The 21,369-nt window shown below is 54.0% G+C and overlaps 1 protein-coding gene across 1 annotated transcript in view; it reads left to right on the top strand.

Annotated features, from left to right (window-relative positions):
• Nucleotides 1–17,246, top strand: part of PDZD8 (PDZ domain containing 8) — a 32,456-nt gene extending 15,210 nt beyond the window's left edge. Inside the window, exons 4-5 of the mRNA XM_044274128.1 lie at nucleotides 9,343–9,499; nucleotides 10,296–17,246. Coding sequence (XP_044130063.1) covers nucleotides 9,343–9,499; nucleotides 10,296–12,403 — 2,265 coding nt within the window. The 3' untranslated portion in view covers nucleotides 12,404–17,246. The remainder of the gene's footprint in view (nucleotides 1–9,342; nucleotides 9,500–10,295) is intronic.
• The last annotated feature ends 4,123 nt before the right edge of the window (nucleotides 17,247–21,369 follow it).

The raw sequence follows: 21,369 nt of genomic DNA, 5'->3' as shown, positions 1-21,369 counted from the left end.
GTCGGTGACGCGTACCCATCATCCACGATGATTCCTTGTACCTTCTTACCTTTGTTCAACCCTGAGGGGGGTGAGCACCCGCCAGATACTGTACCTGGGACAGGGCATCCGCGTTTCCCTGTAACCGGCCTGCCCTGTGTTCCACGGAAAACTTGAAGTTTTGTAAAGATAGGAACCACCTGGTGACCCAGGCATTTCCGTCCTTGGCCTGGCTCATCCACTTGAGATGGCAGTGGTCGGTCACCAGATGGAACTCCCTCCCCAACAGATAATAGCGGAGAGACTCGAGAGCCCACTTGATGGCCAGGCTCTCTCTCTCCACTATACTGTACCTGGTCTGGGCTGGGGTGAGCTTACGGCTGAGGAAGACAACAGGACGCTCCTCCACGTTGACTTCCTGAGACAGAGCCGCACCGAGACCTACTTCGGAGGCATCGGTCTATACTATAAACTTGCCAAAAACGGGAACCCACACAGGGCCGACTTCAAAGCGGAGAAAGCCTCTTCTGCCCGATCATACCTGCGAACCTACATTGACTTGTGTCCCTTCAAGAGCCCTGTCAAGGGCGCGGCCACCATAGCAAAGTGGGGACAAACCTCATGTAATAGCCCACCATTCCCAGGAATGACTATTTGCCTTGTGGGGACAGGTCGGGGCCAATTCCGTGTCGCCTCTATTTTGTTCACTTGGGGTTTGATCACTCCGCGCCCAATTACATACCCCAGGTACTTGGTCTCCTCTAACCGTATCGCACATTTTTTTGTGTTAGCGGTTAGGCCAGCTTTCCGAAGGGAGTCCACCACAGCCTGCACTTTGGGTAGATGACTTTCCCAGTCGGTACTGTGGATGACGATATCATCCAGGTAAGCCGAGGCGTACCGACGATGTGGACGAAGCACAATGTCGATGAGTCGTTGGAACGTGGCGGGGCGCCGTGCAGACCAAAGGGTAACACCTTCTATTGATACAGCCCCTCAGGCGTGATGAAGGCAGTTTTCTCCTTGGCAGCCTCCATTAGGGGCACCTGCCGGTACCCTTTGGTGAGGTCCAAAACAGAAAAATACCGGGCTTATCCTAACCTCTTGATGAGCTCATCCACCCGGGGCATGGGATACGCATCGAACTTGGAAACCTCGCTAAGTTTTCGAAAGTCGTTACAAAACTGCAACGTCCCGTCCGGCTTGGGTATCAATACTATCGGACTGGCCCACTCACTTTTTGACTCCTCAATGACGTCTAGCTGCAACATCATCTGCACCTCCTCCGATATGGCGGTCGCCGAGCCTCGGGTACCCGGTAAGGTTTTAACCTGACTTTTGCCTGAGGCTCAGTGACAATGTCATGCCGAATTGTGGAAGTGCGTCCAGGGAGGTCCGAAAACACATCCGTGTTCCGACTAACGAACTTGGTCTCCTGAGCCTGTTTAGAGGAGAGGCTGTCAGCAGTTCTTACTTAACGGCCTCTCTTGCATCAGACAGAGGGGCCGGTACCTCTTCTCCTAGAAAACCCGGCCGCGGGCTGTCTTCTGTACGGGTCTCCCTATCCTTCCACGGTTTGAGTAAATTCACATGGTGCCCTGTAGGGCTGCAACGATTAATTAACTCTATCGATAATATTCGATAACTGGATTTGTTGTAAACTAATCCCGTTATGGAATAATCGCTGATTCGTTGCTATGCGGACGGTTTACTCGAAATCAGCAAATCTTTTTTACCTTACAATGAAGCTCCGGTAACAGGCAGGGCGGGCGGCGGCGTAACGTCACTAACTTACGTGACGCGCCTGCGCCATTCATAAACTTCGCCCTCCACAGATTCCCCCCCAATAACTCCGCCCTCCACAGATCCCCCCCCCTCCCAATAACTCCACCCTCCACACATTCCCCCCCCCCCCCCCCCCCCCATAACGGTCTTACCTATTCCAAGTACATCCACACCATCGGAACGCCTCTTCTCTGCTACAGGAAACATAGCGTGTAAGAAGACGGCTAGCCTCAGCCCTGACCATGTGGATGTGGGTTTTTTTTTTTTTTTTTTTTTGTTTTTTTACATTGTAATGCTAAATTTTTGTAAATAGGTCACTCCTAAATTTGTTTTAATATGACCTTTGAACATCATTTTTCAAGTAAAATCATATAAACCCCTTTTTTTGTCTTTGTCTTTTATTTATTTTTTTCCTGATCAATGAAATTATCAACAACTAATCGATTATTCAAATAATCGTTAGCTGCAGCCCTACCGCCCCGGCTGGTGTGCCTTGTAGTTTACATTCCAATTTTCTTGAGTACCTCGTAGGGCCCCTGCCACCTGGCCACGAACTTGCTGTCCCCGGTCGGCACCAGAACCAAAACCCGATCACCCGGGTTAAAGATCCGGACCCGAGCCTGCCGATTATAGCCCCGACTCTGGGCGCGGCCTCCATATGCTCCCCGACCACAGGCAGCGCTGTCTCTATCCGATCCTGCATCTCGGTGACAGTAATCAGTGACCCTTTTATGTGGAGTGGGTTGTTGTTCCCACATCTCTTTGGCCACGTCCAAGAGACCACGAGGGTGCCTGCCATACAGCAGTTCGAAGGGCGAGAACCCAGTAGAGGCCGGGGGTACCTCTCGCGCTGTGAACATGAGACGGGGCAGAGGGAGGTCCCAGTCCTTTCCATCTGTAGCCGCCACCTTTTTTCAACTTATTTTTTTAATGTTTGGTTAAACCCTTCTACCAGACCGTCCGTGTGCGGATGATACACGGACATCAGTAGTTTTATGTGCAGCAACTTGCAGAGTTCTCTCATCACCTTGGACATAAAAGGGGTCCCCTTGGTCGGTCAGAACCTCTTTAGGTAGTCCTACTTGGGACAACATCTCCAGTAACTCCGTAGCTATGAGTTTGGCCGAGGTATGTCGCAGTGGCACCACCTCCGGGTACCGAGTGGTGCAGTCTAGGATGACCAAGATGTGTTGATGCCCTCTGGAGGACTTCAGTACTGGGCCTATGAGGTCCATAGCTATTCAGTCAATCGGGAGAGATACTAGGGGACTGCGGAAATGTGGCTGGGGGCTGGTTATCTGCAGGTCGGGCAAGACTTACAAAACTCTTCCACCTCTCTGAATATGCCGGGCCAGTAAAACCGCTGTAGAATACAATCCTGAGTTTTCTGCAGCCCCAGGTGACCCCCCTCCGAGAACGTGCTGGTGGGCTAGATCTAACACAAGCATGCAATAAGCCTTGGGGACCACCATCTGTTCGATAGGCTCACCCCGTAGTTTACCGGATACAACATATCCTGATGAACCACAAAACGGGGAAACGCTGACTCTGCCCCAGGTTGTTGTGGTTCACCATCTACTATTAACACAATTTCCCAGGAGCGGGATAGGGTTGGGTCCTGACATTAGGCGATACCAAAATTATCCACGGAAACATTGAGGTCTGCCAATTCAGGCCCCGACGGCAAGTCCTCCATGTCTCCCACCATCACACTTAGCGGGGTTGTCTCCCCCTCTTCCACCGAAGTTGCGGTCACCCCTACCGCTGGCCCTTCAGTCTCGGGTTCCCAGGGTTCTTGTCTCCCCCCTGAGCCGGGCCACTCTGCCAGGGTTACCCCTGTCTCATGGGTATCAGTTACTCTCTGAACAGGCCACAGTGCCGGGAAGTCTCTCCCTATTATGAGTTCATAGTGTAGATTTGGGGCAACTGCTACTTCGTGAGTCCACCTGCCGGCCACCGTGGACAGAGACACCAGGGCTGCGGGATAGTCTTTTAAGTCTCCATGGATGCACATGACCCTGACTTTCCGGCCAGTATACTCCGCTGGCCGTACCAGGGGGGCCCTTACTAGGGACACCAGACTCCTGGAGTCCAGCAGAGCCTCCACTGAGGCCAGGAACCTCAGTGACACATGCCTATCATCCACTAGGATTCCTTATACCTTCTTACAATCGGTACAGGATAAGAAATGTCTGTACACAGTGACTGCACCAGCAGAATAGTGAGTGCAGCTCTGGAGTATAATACAGGATGTAAACCAGGATCAGTACAGGATAAGTAATGTATGTACACAGTGACTGCACCAGCAGAATAGTGAGTGCAGCTCTGGAGTATAATACAGGATGTAACCCAGGATCAGTACAGGATAAGTAATGTATGTGCACAGTGACTGCACCAGCAGAATAGTGAGTGCAGCTCTGGAGTATAATACAGGATGTAACCCAGGATCAGTACAGGATAAGTAATGTATGTACACAGTGACTCCACCAGCAGAATAGTGAGTGCAGCTCTGGAGTATAATACAGGATGTAACCCAGGATCAGTACAGGATAAGTAATGTATGTACACAGTGACTGCACCAGCAGAATAGAGTGCAGCTCTGGAGGATAATACAAGAAGGGGTGTCGGTGGCTTTTATTTTGTACTATGTGGGTGGGAGTTGAGAATTAAAACTTTTCAGATTTATAACTGGGGGCTGCAGTTATAATTAGTGGACACTAGATGGCAGCATGTTTCTGTTAATTCCTTTCTGAGCAGCGTAGTAATGGCGGCCCCCAGTCATCCAGTGGCCCCTCGCTCCCAGGGCAGGGGGTTATGGGGCCGATGTCTTCTGTCTGGTAGCGGCAGTCCTGATGGATGAGCCGGATAATATCTGGTGGTTATGAGCGGCAGAATGTAATAACCGGCTGTCGGATGAGGCTGCAGTGACTCTGTGCGCAGGCAGGGGGTGCTCTGAGAACAGACTCCTTGTAGCCGTGTCAGCGGTATGTATGCCGGTGCTGAGCCCTCAGAGCTGCGCTCTGGTGAATGATCGACGGGTAATGTCCTGTGTGTGCCCTGATCTACTTCTGGGGTTCGCTCTCCTGGGGGGGGGGGGGGGGGGGGGTGTTCCTGCAGACCTTCTCTCTATTTCTGAGGTTCGCTCTCTTGGGTTGGGGGGAGGGGGCTGCAGAGCGTTGCTCGGTGGATTAGTTTCCTCACTGTTTCCTGCAGACCGTCTCTCTAGTTCTGGGGTTCCCTCTCTTGGGTCGGGGGGGGCTGCAGAGCGTTGCTCAGTGGATTAGTCTCCTCGCCGCTTCCTGCGCTCGTTCTGACATTTAGGTGTTTGATCAGAAATTCTTTCTTTTCTTGTGGAATCGTTTTCGGGATTATGTGGAAATGTCGCTTCATGGTAATGAGGGGAGAGCGGTCCGCGATTTCCCCCCCGTCCTCCTCATCGTCGGCCATCTTTCCTTAGAGGATTAATGTCTGGGCTCCAGGATGTGCCGCCGCCGCTGTGAATGATGAGTGCTCCGTCCTAGGTTCACTTCACGTTGAGAGGTTTGGTTGTATTTAACCCCAAATCCACGTAATAAGGAAACTGGAGCTAACACCACCCCCCACCTTCCTCTCCTTGGGCCCCACCTTCCTCTTCCTCTCCTTGGGCCCCACCTTCCTCTTCCTCTCCTTGGGCCCCACCTTCCTCTCCTCTTCCTCTCCTTGGGCCCCACCTTCCTCTCCTTGGGCCCCACCTTCCTCTCCTCTTCCTCTCCTTGGGCCCCACCTTCCTCTCCTCTTCCTCTCCTTGGGCCCCACCTTCCCCTCCTCTTCCTCTCCTTGGGCCCCACCTTCCCCTCCTCTTCCTCTCCTTGGGCCCCACCTTCCCCTCCTCTTCCTCTCCTTGGGCCCCACCTTCCCCTGCGCTGTTCCTTTAACAGCCGTGTGTGCAGAGGTTGTGTTCTGCGCCCTGGACATTTCCCGACTCCTGATTGGTCCGTCCTGCGGCTGCGCCCCGGAGCAGCTGCTGATGTCTCCAGCTCCTCACTGCTCCAAGCTCCACCTCGAGCACACTGCTGAGGTCTGCTGACATCCTCTGTGCTGCTGGGACCCTGCTCCCTCTACTATGTAACTGTGTGACCTCCCCAGGATCAGCACACTGCTCTCCTGACATCCTCTGTGCTGCTGGGACCCTGCTCCTTCCACTATGTAACTGTCTGTGACCTCCCCAGGATCAGCACACTGCTCTCCTGACATCCTCTGTGCTGCTGGAGATGTGCTGTGACGCACACTGCTCTCCTGACCTCCTCTGTGCTGCTGGGACCCTGCTCCTTCCACTATGTAACTGTCTGTGACCTCCCCAGGATCAGCACACTGCTCTCCTGACATCCTCTGTGCTGCTGGGACCCTGCTCCTTCCACTATGTAACTGTGTGACCTCCCCAGGATCAGCACACTGCTCCTGACCTCCTCTGTGCTGCTGGAGACGTGCTGTGACGCACACTGGGTGGGGGCGGGGCGGCTGTGTACACGGTGATAAGGCGGCTATGTGCAGCAGGTGGCCGCCGTATCTCTCTGCTCTCAGCCGGTGAGGGGAGATTAATGGGGGGCTCCCGCCCTCTGCACACTTCGCCCTGGGAGGGTCGGGGGTGGGGTAGTGCCTGCAGCTCTCTGGCAGTGCGGGGGTTACCAGCGGCTTCTGGTCGTGGTGCCCTGGAGTAGGCGCAGAGGCCGGGTAATCGGGGGCGCGGCGGAGGCGCTCAGTAATGGCCTCTTGTTATGCCGGCAGAGGCTCTATCGGAAATCAATGCAGTAACGCAATCCCCGGCAGCAGCAGCGCAGAGCGCACCGCCAATAGGAGCCGCCGCCGGGAAATGTGCCGAGCCGCCACTTCATCACACCCCGAGAGGGGAGCCGGGGGGAGGCTGGAGAGGCGGGCGGGACCCGGGGAAGAGATGGAGGCGGCCGGGGCCCGAGGAGGAGGGGATGGAGAGGGAGGGGGAGGCGGCCGGGGCCCGAGGAGGAGGGGATGGAGAGGGAGGGGGAGGCGGCCGGGGCCCGAGGAGGAGGGGATGGAGAGGGAGGGGGAGGCGGCCGGGGCCCGAGGAGGAGGGGATGGAGAGGGAGGGGGAGGCGGCCGGGGCCCGAGGAGGAGGGGATGGAGAGGGAGGGGGAGGCGGCCGGGGCCCGAGGAGGAGGGGATGGAGAGGGAGGGGGAGGCGGCCGGGGCCCGAGGAGGAGGGGATGGAGAGGGAGGGGGAGGCGGCCGGGGCCCGAGGAGGAGGGGATGGAGAGGGAGGGGGAGGCGGCCGGGGCCCGAGGAGGGGATGGAGAGGGAGGGGGAGGCGGCCGGGGCCCGAGTAGGAGGGGGAGGCGGCCGGGGCCCGAGTAGGAGGGGGAGGCGGCCGGGGCCCGAGTAGGAGGGGGAGGCGGCCGGGGCCCGAGTAGGAGGGGATGGAGGGGGAGGCGGCCGGGGCCCGAGTAGGAGGGGATGGAGGGGGAGGCGGCCGGGGCCCGAGTAGGAGGAGGCGGCGGGGAAGGCCGGGGCCCGAGGAGGCGGCAGCTGGGGCGGGGTGGAGGCGGCTGGGGGGAGATGGAGGGGGAGGCTGGAGAGGTGGGCGGCACCCGGGGAAGAGATGGAGGGGGCTGGGGTCTGAGCCAGAGAAGGGGGGGGGGGGGAGAGACGTCCGAGAGGTGGTCGGGGTCCGAGGAGATTGAGGGGGGGGGGGGGGAGATGGAGGCATCTGGGGCCTGAGAAAAGGGGGAGGGGGTGAGAGGTAGTCGGGGCCCAAGGGGGGGAGGTGGCTGGGGCCTGAGAAAAGGGGGGGGGGGGGGTGAGAGGTAGTCGGGGCCCAAGTGGGGCAGAAGGAGGCCTGAGCCAGAGAAGAGGGAGGGGTGAGAGACGTCTGGGGACTGAGAAGGGGTGAGAGGTGGTCGGGCATCCCTCTGGGTCGGGGTGTCTGTGGCATTGTGTGGGGGAGGGGGCCCTACTTCTGGCGTCACTGTGAGGGTCCTGTGATGTTTGGCTGTGGGAACTATAGAGTTAATCTGCTGCGGCCTGGCGTTAACCCTTGCACTCCTGTGCAGAGCGCTGCTCTGGGGGCTGACCGCAGCCTCCGACGTTGGTATGAGATTGAAGTAATTGGATTAGAGGCCCCGTCTCAGGTGACTGATGGGATTAGGCTGATGTGTGGCCCCGGGGCCGCTCTGCTGGGAGGCCCGGCTAATTGGAGGTGACGCGGCCTGCCGTCCTCCCGGCTGCCAGCGACCGGCGCCCTTTATCGATCAGCAGCAGCTGCCGCCGCACGTGATGTTCTGGGCCCAGCAGGTCACCCCGGGGGTCAGGCTCCTCATCATAGGTAGTGACGAGCGTCTCCCCGCAATATACCGCCAGAGCGAAGGGCGGCGCGCTCAGCGCTCCGTTATGGTGGTCAGCGTGCCGCTTGCACGGGGGAGGGGTCTGTGTGAGGGATCCGCCCACCTGAGTGTATAGGCGGGGCCTGCTGACTCTCGTGGAGGGATTAGAGGTGGAGCGGTGCACGGCTGGAGGAGATGGCGCCGCTTCTCTCTCTGATAAGATATGGAATGGTGTACGGCCGGAGGAGGCGCCGCTTCTCTCTGATGTATTTGCCAAGCACCTCTACTTTGTTAGCATTACAATATGTTTTTGTACTTTTATTTGGTTCGCAGAGAATTGTTGCATTTGTTTTGCTTCTCTCTGTGATGAGACCTGGAGCATTGTGCGTCCGGAGAAGGAGGCGCCGCTTCTCTCTAATAAGACCTGGAGCTTTGTGCGGCTGGAGAAGGAGGCGCCGCTTCTCTCTGTAATAAGACCTGGAGCATTGAGCGGCTGGAGAAGGAGGCGCCTCTTCTCTCTGTAATAAGACCTGGAGCATTGTGCGGCTGGAGAAGGAGGCGCCGCTTCTCTCTGTAATAAGACATGGAGCATTGTGCGGCTGGAGAAGGAGGCACCGCTTCTCTCTGTAATAAGACCTGGAGCATTGTGTGGCCGGAGAAGGAGGCGCCGCTTCTCTCTGTAATAAGACCTGGAGCATTGTGCGGCTGGAGAAGGAGGCGCCGCTTCTCTCTGTAATAAGACCTGGAGCATTGTGCGGCCGGAGAAGGAGGCGCCGCTTCTCCCTGTAATAAGACCTGGAGCATTGAGCGGCTGGAGAAGGAGGCGCCGCTTCTCCCTGTAATAAGACCTGGAGCATTTTGTGGCCGGAGAAGGAGGCGCCGCTTCTCTCTGTAATAAGAGCTGTCTTGAGAAGGAGCCGTGCTGTTGACTAAATTGCTGTGTTTGGGAGCGGGGCACGCAGGGCGGGGGAGGGGCGGGATCCGGGATTATCGAGCGCGGTAAATGCCGCCGCTTCCTCCGCTCGGATGTAATTGCCTTTTATTTGGACGTCTCTGTAATTGCCAAACATTTTATTTTGTCTGAAGGGAACGTGCTGGAAACGGGGGACGAGCGGCTGCTGCGCCCCTCCCCCCACACCTGTTACTGCTCCATGAATACAATACTAGAATGCCAGTGAAGACTGACACAGGGAGTGTAAGAGTTACAGGACTGATTGTGATGATGGCCTCTCTGCTTGTTTGACAGGTGGAGCTAATTAAAGGGACGTCCCAGAACATCGGCCTGGTGATGGTGCAGGCCAGAGATGGAGACACCGGACACGTCTGCGTGGAGACCGTGACGCCCAATTCTCCCGCCGCCGGAGCAGATCTGAAGAAAGGCGACCGCTTAATAGCCATCGGAGGTATGTGCGTCGCCCCTTTAAGAGGCCTCATATGCGCCCAATGCTTGGAGTGTAAATTCACTACAGAAGGCCGTGCATGCAAGTGTGTACTCCAGTCACACCCAGAGCTGCACATACATGTTATATCATGGTCCCCAGTCACACCCAGAGCTGCACATACATGTTATATCATGGTCCCCAGTCACACCCAGAGCTGCACATACATGTTATATCATGGTCCTGTACCCCAGTCACACCCAGAGCTGCACATACATGTTCTATCATGGTCCTGTACCCCAGTCACACCCAGAGCTGCACATACATGTTCTATCATGGTCCTGTACCCCAGTCACACCCAGAGCTGCACATACATGTTCTATCATGGTCCTGTACCCCAGTCACACCCAGAGCTGCACATACATGTTATATCATGGTCCTGTACCCCAGTCACACCCAGAGCTGCACATACATGTTCTATCATGGTCCTGTACCCCAGTCACACCCAGAGCTGCACATACATGTTCTATCATGGTCCTGTACCCCAGTCACACCCAGAGCTGCACATACATGTTCTATCATGGTCCTGTACTCCAGTCACACCCAGAGCTGCAGTCACAGTTGCTCTGGATGGCACTTGAAATCCTTTAACACTGGCCTATCTTATAAAAGCACCGCAGACGAGGATGTCCTCTCCAGATACTGAAGCTCCTGCAGCCTTAGAGCTTACAGAAAGAGAGCACAATTGTGAGTGCAGCTCTGGACGTGACAGGAGAATAAGGCTACTCTACTCATGTTTGGTTTTGTCTCGTTTTCTCAGGTATCAAGGTGACGTCGTCGGTTCAGGCCTCAAAGCTCATCAAGCAGTCTGGAGACAGAGTGCTGCTGTTCTACGAGAGGCCGGCGGGACAGAGTCAGAGTGCTGCGGGGCCCCAAGAGAGTGCGGCCACGCTGGACGACTCTGCTTTCCCGCAGACATTTGACGAGGATGCAGCAAGTCTGATAGTGGATGTGGAGAACAGGGAGCTGGATTCTGAGTTTGAGGACTTGGCGTGTGAAGTGAGGCCGGCCGAGAGCAAAGACGACAACTTCCTTCCCGTAAATCAGAGCCCTAAACGTGTGGTGGGAAATGTGTCCACCAAATCCCTGGGATCCATTTCTCCCATCCTAAGTCGGAAACCAAATCCAGCCGCTTCTCAAATAACATCAAAGGTTCAGACCAAAGCTGGGAAACCAAATGTCCTGGAGAACCAGGAGCCGCCTCAGCTGAGCAGAACATCATCTGGATCCAAGCCCCCGGTGCCCCCAAGACCTCAAGTGAAACTTACCTTAACCACCTGTGAAACTCCAACTACTGTAGATCTAGGTGAAAGCGCTGTAGAAAAGCCGGAGAAGCCTACTCCACCCTCAACGAATGGTGAGAAGGTACCTGAGAAGCCTCCAAAAACTACAGATCTGGTGGAAGAACTAACAGCTCAGAAACCCAACTCTGTGAAGCCAGACCCTGCAAAAGACAAGATCTCTGAAGGTTCCACGAGCACGAAGGATGGCTCCGAGGACCAGCAGGTGTGGGAGTCTCCAGACACGCTCTACAGGGGACGGCAGGGTCGCTGGACAAGGGCTTCTTGTGTATTTGATGTTGAGAGCCACCACAGATACTTGAATGTAGCCCTTTGGTGCAGGGACTCTCTAAAGACTGGTAGTCTATGCTGCGTTGGACATGTCAGTATCAAACTAGAAGATATTTCCTTAGAATGCCTTTCCATGTCCTCACTGGAGTATCTCAGCAGCTACAAACTGAATCCTCCTGAACCTAAAGCTTCTGTCAGTAGAACGGCACTGAGGAGCTTGAGTACACACAAGGGCTTCAATGAGAAGTTCTGCTATGGAGACATCACCCTAACCTTCAAGTATCTGATGGAAGGAGAGTCTGAGAGTTCGAGCATGCTACAAGAGAAGGATGGAAGCTTCACTGAGGACCTGGCCGTTCTTCAGAAAGAGGATGCTCCTGTGCCCCAGGTCACTTTCTGTGAATCAAAGCATAACTTTCAGGACACTCAGTTCCAGAATTCCACCTTGTGTGACCACTGTAAGAGAAAGGTGTGGACCAAGGCTGCATCTCAGTGCATGATCTGCGGTTACGTCTGCCATAAAAAATGTCAAGAGAAATGTCTAGCCGAGAACCCATACTGTGTGTCCCTGGAGAAGAGGGTCGACCTGGAGTCCAAGTCTCTTGGGAACAGAACTACAGGCATCACACGCCACATCATCAACACCAGTTCCCGTCTACTGAACTTGCGTCCAGCTCCAAAAATGCGGCAGCCCGAACAAGGAGGCTGTGATCTGGTGGAGCCCTCACCAAAGCAAACGCCAAACACGTCGGACAATGAGAGCAGCGACACAGAGATGGGTGGGACCGGCAGCCCTTCTAAGCGTCCCGGAGGTGGCTCTGCTAAACTGGTCCGCAAGGAGGGAGGCTTGGACGACAGCGTATTTATTGCCGTCAAAGAAATTGGACGTGATCTGTACCGAGGTCTACCAACTGATGAGCGGATCCAGAAGCTGGAGTTCATGCTGGATAAGCTCCAGAATGAGATTGATCAGGAGCTGGAGCACAATAACTCCCTGGTGAAAGAAGAACGAGAGACCACCGACAGCAGGAGGAAAGTCCTGATCGCGGCGGCGCTGGCCAAGTCCGGAGAGAGACTGCAGGCGCTGACGCTGCTCATGATCCACTACCGCGCGGGAATCGAGGACATCGAGTCGCTGGAGAACTCCTCTCTGGCCCATCCTAGAAAGACTGCGAGATATGAGGAAGAGGCCGTGGCCGAAGCTGCCGATAACGAGGAGGACGATGCTTTGGATGAAAAGGAGGTGTTGAGCGAGCCCTCCGAGGAGAACCTGCTCGACTCTCCAGAAATGGAGTGAGGGCTCGGCGGTTCTCACATGACTGTTGATTTGCACTTACCATGTGTCTCATGCATTGGGCGGAGCACTCTGCATTGAAGTCGTACAGTGGCGGCCTTCCTCGTGGGGCTCTTGGTGTCGGGGAGGGGACAGTCTTCTCCATAGTCAGTGGATGCGCCTCAGGCCAAATGTACGGTATCCCCAGGTTCTAGCAGACATTTTGTTTTAATGAATGTTTAATGTGATTTTCTTTGGGAATTTTATTTTTCCCCTTGGCAGGGGGGTGGGAGGGAGTTAAACACTTTGTACATTGACCCTTTGCTGGCAGAGGAGAATATAATATGAAGGCGATGATGATAACATGTAGGTCCTAGGAATACGCTGTAGAATGTGCTTCCTGTATGTGACTCATCGAGACCAAAGACGGGACACCGAGCAGCTCCTGATTTTTGTTTTCTGTTGTGGGTTGGACCGGCTGTGCCCCCCGGAACATAACCAAGAGTGACTGGACTTTCCCCACGGCTTCCCCCATATGCCTCCCCGCGCCTCATACCCAATCTCCGTAGTGGGGTCTGTGTGCCTCATACACAACAAGCTATGTAGTGGGGGGGGGGGGGGGGGCAGTAGTGGGGTCTGTGCGCCTCATACACAAGCTCCATAGTGGGAGGGCTGTAGTGAGGTCTGTGCGCCTCATACACAAGCTCTGTAGTGGGGGGGCAGTAATAGGGTCTGTGCGCCTCATACACAAGCTTCGTAGTGGGAGGGCAGTAGTGTGGTTTGCGCCTCATACACAAGCTCCATAGTGAGGAAGGGGGGCAGTAGTGGGGTCTGTGCGCCTCATACACAAGCTCCGTAGTAGTGGGGGGGGGCAGTAGTGGGGTCTGCACCTCATACACAAGCTCCATAGTGGGGGAGGGGGGCAGTAGTGGGGTCTGTGCGCCTCATACACAAGCTCCGTAGTGGGGGGGGGGGCAGTAGTGGGGTCTGCACCTCATACACAAGCTCCATAGTGGGGGAGGGGGGCAGTAGTGGGGTCTGTGCAGTCGTTCCTCTCACTCCTGTATCTCTGCATGGTGTTCAGGAGCTGCCACCGTGAGAACCAGACACGTAGAATGGTTTTCTGTGTGCTCAGAGGCTGGCAGGTACGTCGTCCTGCGACCAGGGCAGTGTGCCTTGGCGCCAGTTACTCTGCCCTAGTGGCGGGCTGTGTGACCTGCACCCGGATGTCTGGTGTGCGGTCTCCTGGGTTTGCTCCTTGTGTGTCAGAGGGACCCGAGGTGAACAGGCCGGGCCGTCTGTACGTGTTCTCTTCGGCTTCGGCTTACTGTAGGTGGTGACCCATAACATAATCGGTCACATTCCCTCCGCCCGTGCTGCTTTCCAAACCTCTGAGCGCCATTGTTTCCTGAAACAATTAGATTCCCCGGACAAGTGACTGTCTCTTCAAGGTCTTGTTTCTCTACACTCCCCTAAACCATTATGTTAAAGTAACTTATGAGGAGAAGGCCTTGTCTGGGGGCCGGGCCCTCATCTCTGTGTATTGTCTGCACCAGGGGCGTAGCTATGGGGAAGCGGCTGCTTTGGGGACCACCCAGGAAGGGGACTAAATGATTTTATCATTCGGGCCCCCAACAATATTATAACAGACTCTGTAGGAAATGGACAGAGTGGCTGCCGCGCCTTAGAGCGCTATCTTGACTAGCTGCAGGAGTGGTGGTTCCACGGGAGGAGGGGGTTACGTATAGAAGCATCTGCTGTAGGGCTGGTTGTCGGACGACTACTTGTATCTGCCTCTGTGTGACCCTTGGACCTGAGCTTTTTAGTTAGTGGCCGGAGCTCTACACCCCTACATCAGGTGCTCCCCGATGTGACGGCCACACCGAGGCTGTGGGTTCAGGTTAGTGGTCGCAGCGAGGCGCCCGGGGACACAATTCTCCAGCATTTAGGTCTGTGGGGAGCGCCCATTCTAAACCAAGGTACTTGTCCTCTGACTCCAGCGAGTAAGCCGGCCATACACCATAAGGTTAGGGTCGGGCTGATGATTAGTGCGTTGGATCGTTCACCATCAGCACGCCACACTAAAATGGCAGATGAAGTACATGCGCTTGTACAAAGTGGCGAATAATCAGCTGTAAAGGACCATACAGCCAGAAAACTGTCAACACGAATTGCGTTTTCAGCAGATGTCAGCCGGCTTTCCTCCTATGGGTATGATCCAGCCTACCTTCAAGGGTTAATCCGGAGGCTGCAGTTGCGCACAATCCGCTGCGCTTTCTACTAAAAACTATCGTCTATGCACAATAAATAGGATGTGTCACTTTAAGGAGAGCGGCCCTGGGGTTCTCCAGCAGGGGGTCAGGATGATTGGGGTGAGTTCTGCTGGGGTTTGAGACGTTTCTTTCTGATGATCTGCACCAGTTTATTGATTTCTGGAGCGGAGCCTGTTGTGTGGTCACATTCACGGGCAAGACCCTGAAGGCCGGGGGGAGGAGTCAGGTCTAAGAACATAAGGGTCTTCTCCTTTCACTGATCTCGTAACTTTGTGTGATCATTCCTGTTCTAACCTGGCGCCATTACACGGACTGAGTGGAGAGGAGAGTGGCCACTAAGTGCTTGTACCCTTCCTATTGCACCATGCAGCGCTTCTGCTGGACGGTAAACCTGCAACACCACATCCACCACTCGCCTACTCCTCGGCTGTGCCACTGCTGCGTTACGTCAACCCCCACCACGTATCTGGTTCTCAGCTGTGCAGCTGCTGAGTCAAGTCCACTCCCACCAAGTATCTGGTTCTCGGCTGTGCCACTGCTGCTTCACGTCCACTCCCACCACTTTATCTGGTCATCAGCTGGGCCAATGCTGCGCCACGTCCACCTCCACCATATGCTACTCCACAGCTCCATTATGTACACTGCATCTGACCCTTTGTGTGCGCCGTGTCCGCCCCTCGGCCCCTCTGTGTGCGCCGTGTCCACCCCTCTGTGTGCGCCATGTCCGCTCCTTGGCCCTTCTGTGTGCACCATATTCATTGCTATTGCACCAGCTTTTCTTCTCAACCCCTTTTCCACCACTACGTCCTGGACAGGTCCAGATTGAAGTCAGCCCCCATGTCTACTCCTCGGCCCCTCTGTGTGCGCCATGTCCACCCCTCTGTGTGGCCCATGTCCGCTCCTCGGCCCCTCTGTGGGCACCATATTCATTGCTATTGCACCAGCTTTTCTTCTCAACCCCTTTTCCACCATTACGTCCTGGACATGTCCAGGTTGAAGTCAGCCCCCGTGTCGGCCCCTCTGTGCGGCCCGTGTGCGCCCCTCGGCCCCTCTGTGCGGCCCGTGTGTGCCCCTCGGCCCCTCTGTGCGGCCCGTGTGCGCCCCGCGGCCCGTGTGCGCCCCTCGGCCCCTCTTCGCTCCTCGGCCCCTCTGTGCGCCCCGTGTCCGCTCCTCGGCCCCTCTGTGGGCACCATATTCATTGCTATTGCACCAGCTTTTCTTCTCAACCCTTTTTCCACCACTACGTCCTGGACAGGTCCAGGTTCAAGTCAGCCCCCATGTCTACTCCTCAGCCCCTCTGTGTGCCCAGTGTCCGCTCCTCGGCTCTTTTGTGCGGCCCATGTCCCGTGTGCGGCCCGTGTGCGCCCCTCGGCCCCTCTGTGCGGCCCGTGTCCGCCCCTCTTCGCTCCTCGGCCCCTCTGTGCGGCCCGTGTCCGCCCCTCGGCCCCTCTTCGCTCCTCGGCCCCTCTGTGCGGCCCGTGTCCACCCCTCGGCCCCTCTTCGCTCCTCGGCCCCTCTGTGCGCCCCGTGTCCGCTCCTCGGCCCCTCTGTGGGCACCATATTCATTGCTATTGCACCAGCTTTTCTTCTCAACCCTTTTTCCACCACTACGTCCTGGACAGGTCCAGGTTCAAGTCAGCCCCCATGTCTACTCCTCAGCCCCTCTGTGTGCCCAGTGTCCGCTCCTCGGCTCTTTTGTGCGGCCCATGTCCGCTCCTCGGCCCCTCTGTGGGCCCCATATTCATTGCTATTGCACCAGCTTTTCTTCTCAACCCCTTTTCCACCACTACGTCCTGGACAGGTCCAGGTTGAAGTCTTGCTCAGGCCTGGCAGAGTTGTCATAGTGTGATGATGCAGTCCTATCCTAAACACAAGACCCTTTGTTGGACTGTGGTTAACCCCTTCAGCTTCCTCCAGCTTAGTCCGTGGCGATGTATGCTTTTCTATACACTGGATATGGGTTGTTTTTCAGGTAATTGGGGAAGTTCTCACCACTCCGTATGTAGACCTCGTTCAGACAGCTGTAATGTGCGTGCATTTTAACGACTGTATTATAACGACTGTGCTTCTAATGAGCTGAACTTACAGCATGATGAATGTTGTCGTTTGGGTCATTACGGGTGGGGCTTTATGGCTGTATTATAGACACTAAGATGCACCCACGTTACATGTAAATGAGGTCTGAATGCAGTGAGCTGCCATGGCGGAGGGCTGGTGGAGTCCAGTACTTCATGGTGTCTCATGTGCACCATGTCTACAGGCAGATTGGGACCTTGGGTACCTGTGTCTTCCAGACCGTCCTGACCATTGCCGTGTAGTTGCGACATTCCACTATCCTGTGTTGTGAGGAGCAGCGGACAGGGACCTGCAGTCGACTGATGCTGCTATTCCATTTCTCTTTTGTAAAGTGCAGAGTATCTGTAGTGCAATATTTTTCTATACTTGGAGGGAAGATGATTGGAGGAGTAAGGGAAGGTTCATAGATGTGAGGGGTTCCTGGGGGTGAACTGGACGAGTCTGTATAATGTAAACCTTGCAACTATGCTGTAATGTACATACTGTAGCTTCCATAATAAAAGCCTCGCAGGACCTGCTGTGCTGTGTGGACTTATTGGCCTGCTGGCCCCAAGGTTCCTACTGCGCTTTCCCTGATGTCCTGTGCACTCTCCTCTTGCTCTGTGAGATCAGAAACAAGTTTGTATGGTGCAAAGTCAAGCCCCTGCTCGCAGACGGACACTTCTGGGCCCATTGTAGAGCTTTTAGCTACTGGACTCCTCAAGGAGACAAGAAAACAAGTGCTTTCTGTGGGAGATGGAGCCAACGGTAGCACAGACTGCGACAACAACCATGTGCTGAAATCTCAGCTTTGATACAGTTAGAGAAAACCATTCGCACTGCAAGTCTGTGCTGGACGATGGCTGCAGAGGGTCAATGCTACACGGATGGAAAACATTTTGTGGAATTGGAGTGAAAGACATTGGACATTAGATGGCGAAGCTTCGGATACAGTCCAAGACTTGTCTCTTCCTTTAGTGTGGTTCTAAACCGTCAAAGTTATGTATCTACCTACTTATGTGTGAGCGAGATGGGTCAGTGGCCGGGTAGATCTCTTCCTGAACTTTTCCTCGATTTGTAGCTCATCTGGAGGCTGACATTGCTCCTGTTCATCAGTTGCATCCAATGATCCTGAATTCGGTGGAAGGCTGAATCCTACAGCAACAGCTGTCATGGTTCTGTAAGTCAGGGCGGAAAAGAAGCCGCTCCTGGAGCAATTGAAGATCATCCGACAATATCAAGGGAAAGAAACCCCCGAGCAAAAAAAAGGCGAGAGCTGCTGAACTGTCTTAGGTTTCATGTCTGCCTTTGAGGTTACGGGTGAAAAGATCAAGATTCACATGAACATCAAAATGTCTGCATCTTCTCCCCTCAGATGTTCAGTGGTTTGGAAGCTGAAGAGAAGTAATGGAGCAGTCAGGGAGAGGAAAGATCTGGGACGAAGCTGTGCCAGAATGTGGCTCTAAGTAGATCAGAGATGCCCAACCTGCGGCCCTTCAGCTGTTGCAAAACTACAACTCCCAGCATACAGCTATTAGGGAGTGCATGTTGGGAGTTATAGCTGTCCAACAGCTGGAGGGCCGCAGGTTAAGCATCCCTGAAGTAGATTATTGAAAAGCTTCTCAGAATGTCCACAATATCAGGAAAGTTCAGTCTACAATGCTGTTCCAGCCTACTAGGTGCTTTCCACCTCTGGTTCTCTGTATGAGCCGCTATACCGTGCTATGTGCAAAACAGTTTGGGGTGAATTGTGAACTCGGTGTCATCAAGCTTTAAATTACCGTGGTGTGGACCATGGGGGAGAGGTTATAGGACTTCTTCACTCTGGGCAATGTAGTCCAAGGAGGTAAATAAGACTCCCTAACTGGATTAAACATAGATGAGATAAAATGCCTGGTCTCACCACTGACTGGACCGTCGGGGTGTGACATAAACTGGTGCATGGAGCCTTTCATCACAAAGCATGATACTGATGCACCCTTACATGCCCCATTTCTATCACTACCCGTTGGCTTGGGCTCTTCAGTCCATGAAGCGGCTGAGCATCGGCAGTGACTATGAACGATCGGTCAGCATTAGAAAAACTGCTGGAGTGAAAAGGACCGTAATCTGAAGACAGAAAATTAGCCTTTGTTGCCCAACCAAGACTGCGAAAATCTAGATAACAATATGATTAAAGTGTAAAGGCTCAAACCCTGGGAAACTGTTTATGGCTCTAGGAGTGGTTGTCGACATGAAGGTTTATCTCTACTACAACATGACGGTTTCATCTTTGACATATGTGGCCTACAAGACTCCATTGTTAAAACGTCCCCAGAACTGGGCAAGAATAGATGTTTACTATTGAATGATGACAAATAGGAGATACTGACCCATAACATGATTCAGGTTCTGATGGGGAAAAAAATATACAATGAAAACTGCACACACTCCAGCAGCAATATCTATACCAGGGATAATGACCCTCAAAGTCCACTCAACCAACAGTGTCTACACCAGGCATGCCCAAACAACCTACAGCAGGGCATTGTGGTAGTTTTACAATAGTTGGAGGGCCGCAGGTTGAGCATGCCTGGTCTACACTATGGATAACGACCCTCACAGCCCATCAGTACACTCCATCAACAGTTTCTACACTATGGATAATGACCCTCACCATCCTGCAGATCATAGGAACCTGCAACTACACGGACTCTGAACTTAACATCCAGATCCAACAGTTGGTCATAATGAGCTTCCGTCTGTAACGACCCAGCTCAGTGATTTGCATACAATTAGGGCTAAACTGAATTAATTAGCCGTGATAATTGCGGCTTGTGTGTAGAGGGTCATTACTTTGCTACAGAAGGAGAAAAGTTGTGAATTTAGACTCGTGGCCCTTAAAGAGAACAGCATTGACTCAGCTGTTCGCAGTGGCTATGTGTATTTGTGCATTCAGATGGTGAAGAAGGGAAGTCTTTCTTCTAAGATCGTAGTGAAGTTCTTTATCAGATGAAATCAACAACTCAGTCTGTCCCAGCGAGATGCACTCAACCCAAGTAAATCTGGCAACGCAAGCCCCATGATCCTGAAAAGAAGCCACAGTATAAACCTGGAACGAGCAAAGGAGACCATTATACAGCAACGATTTCCTCATAAACAATAATCCTCATAATTCCTAGTCAGCCACCATAGTTTTATCGTAGAGACCACGAGGTCCAGTCATTATGGCCACATATGGATATTCTCTATGACTAGCCATACTGCCCCGGGGAGCTCTATAAACATCTCATATATAGCAGGTTTGTGCCTGTCCCCCACTCCAACAATTATTAATTCCCGATCATTGCTGAGTGTGGACATGTTTAGCAAATCTCTTGCAAAGACAAAAACCATAGTTGGCAGCAGCACGGCGGCACTTGGACGTTTATATTACGGCTGTTTCCATTAGGTTACCGATATACGCTTCGTGTAATAGACGCTTCAAATCGCTATAATATAATCGCTAATTTACCTACCCATGAAAAATGGCATAAGATATTACATGATAAAAGTCCTGATCAGACCGTGTCCACCCTGGTCAGCAATGATAATCCTATACAGTCAGAGGCAGGTCACCAATGATTGTCACACACAGTTGGAGGCGGGTCACCAGTCATTGTCACACAGAGGCAGGTCACCAGTCATTGTCGCACACAGTCAGAGGTGGGTCGCCAGTCATTGTCACACACAGTCAGAGGCAGGTCGCCAGTAATTGTCACACAGTCAGAGGTGGGTCACTAATGATAATACACAGTCAGACGCGGGTCACCAGTCATTGTCACACAGTCAGACAAGGGTCACCAGTGATGGTCACACACAGTTAGTCGGGTCACCAATGATTGCCATGCACAAACACAGGTCAAAAGTGATTGTTAGACGTGGGTCACCAGTTATTGTCACATAGAGGCGGGTCACCAGTCATTGTCGCACACAGTCAGAGGCAGGTCACCAGTCATTGTCGTACACAGTCGGAGGCGGGTCACCAGTCATTGTCGCACAGTCAGACAAGGGTCACCAGTCAGTCGCACACAGTCAGAGGCGGGTCACCAGTCATTGTCACACACAGTCAGAGGCAGGTCGCCAGTCATTGTTACACAGTCAGAGGTGGGTCACTAATGATAATATACAGTCAGACGCGGGTCACCAGTCATTGTCACACACTGTCAGATGTGGTTCACCAATGATTGTCACACACAGTCAGAGGCGGGTCGCTAGTCATTGTCACACAGTCAGAGGCGGGTCACCAGTCATTGTCACACAGTCAGAGGTGGGTCACTAATGATAATATACAGTCAGATGCGGGTCACCAGTCATTGTCACACAGTCAGACAAGGGTCACCATTGATAGTCACACACAGTTAGGCGGGTCACCTGTCATTGTCACACAGTCAGACGCGGGTCACCAATGATTGCCATGCACATACACGGGTCAAAAGTGATTGTCAGACGTGGGTCACCAGTTATTGTCGCACATACAGGCGAGTCACCAGTGATTCTCACACACCGTCAGACGTGGGTCGCCAGTGATTCTCACACACCGTCAGACGTGGGTCGCCAGTGATGGTTGCAAACCGTCAGACGCGGGTCACCAGTGATTGTCACACACAGTCGGAGGCGGGTCACCAATGATAATATACAGTC

Source organism: Bufo gargarizans, unplaced genomic scaffold, assembly GCF_014858855.1.
Source record: "Bufo gargarizans isolate SCDJY-AF-19 unplaced genomic scaffold, ASM1485885v1 original_scaffold_1491_pilon, whole genome shotgun sequence".
NCBI classification, from domain to species: domain Eukaryota; kingdom Metazoa; phylum Chordata; class Amphibia; order Anura; family Bufonidae; genus Bufo; species Bufo gargarizans.
Note: the sequence above shows the minus strand (reverse complement) of the source record. Positions and strands in the feature narration are given on the sequence as shown.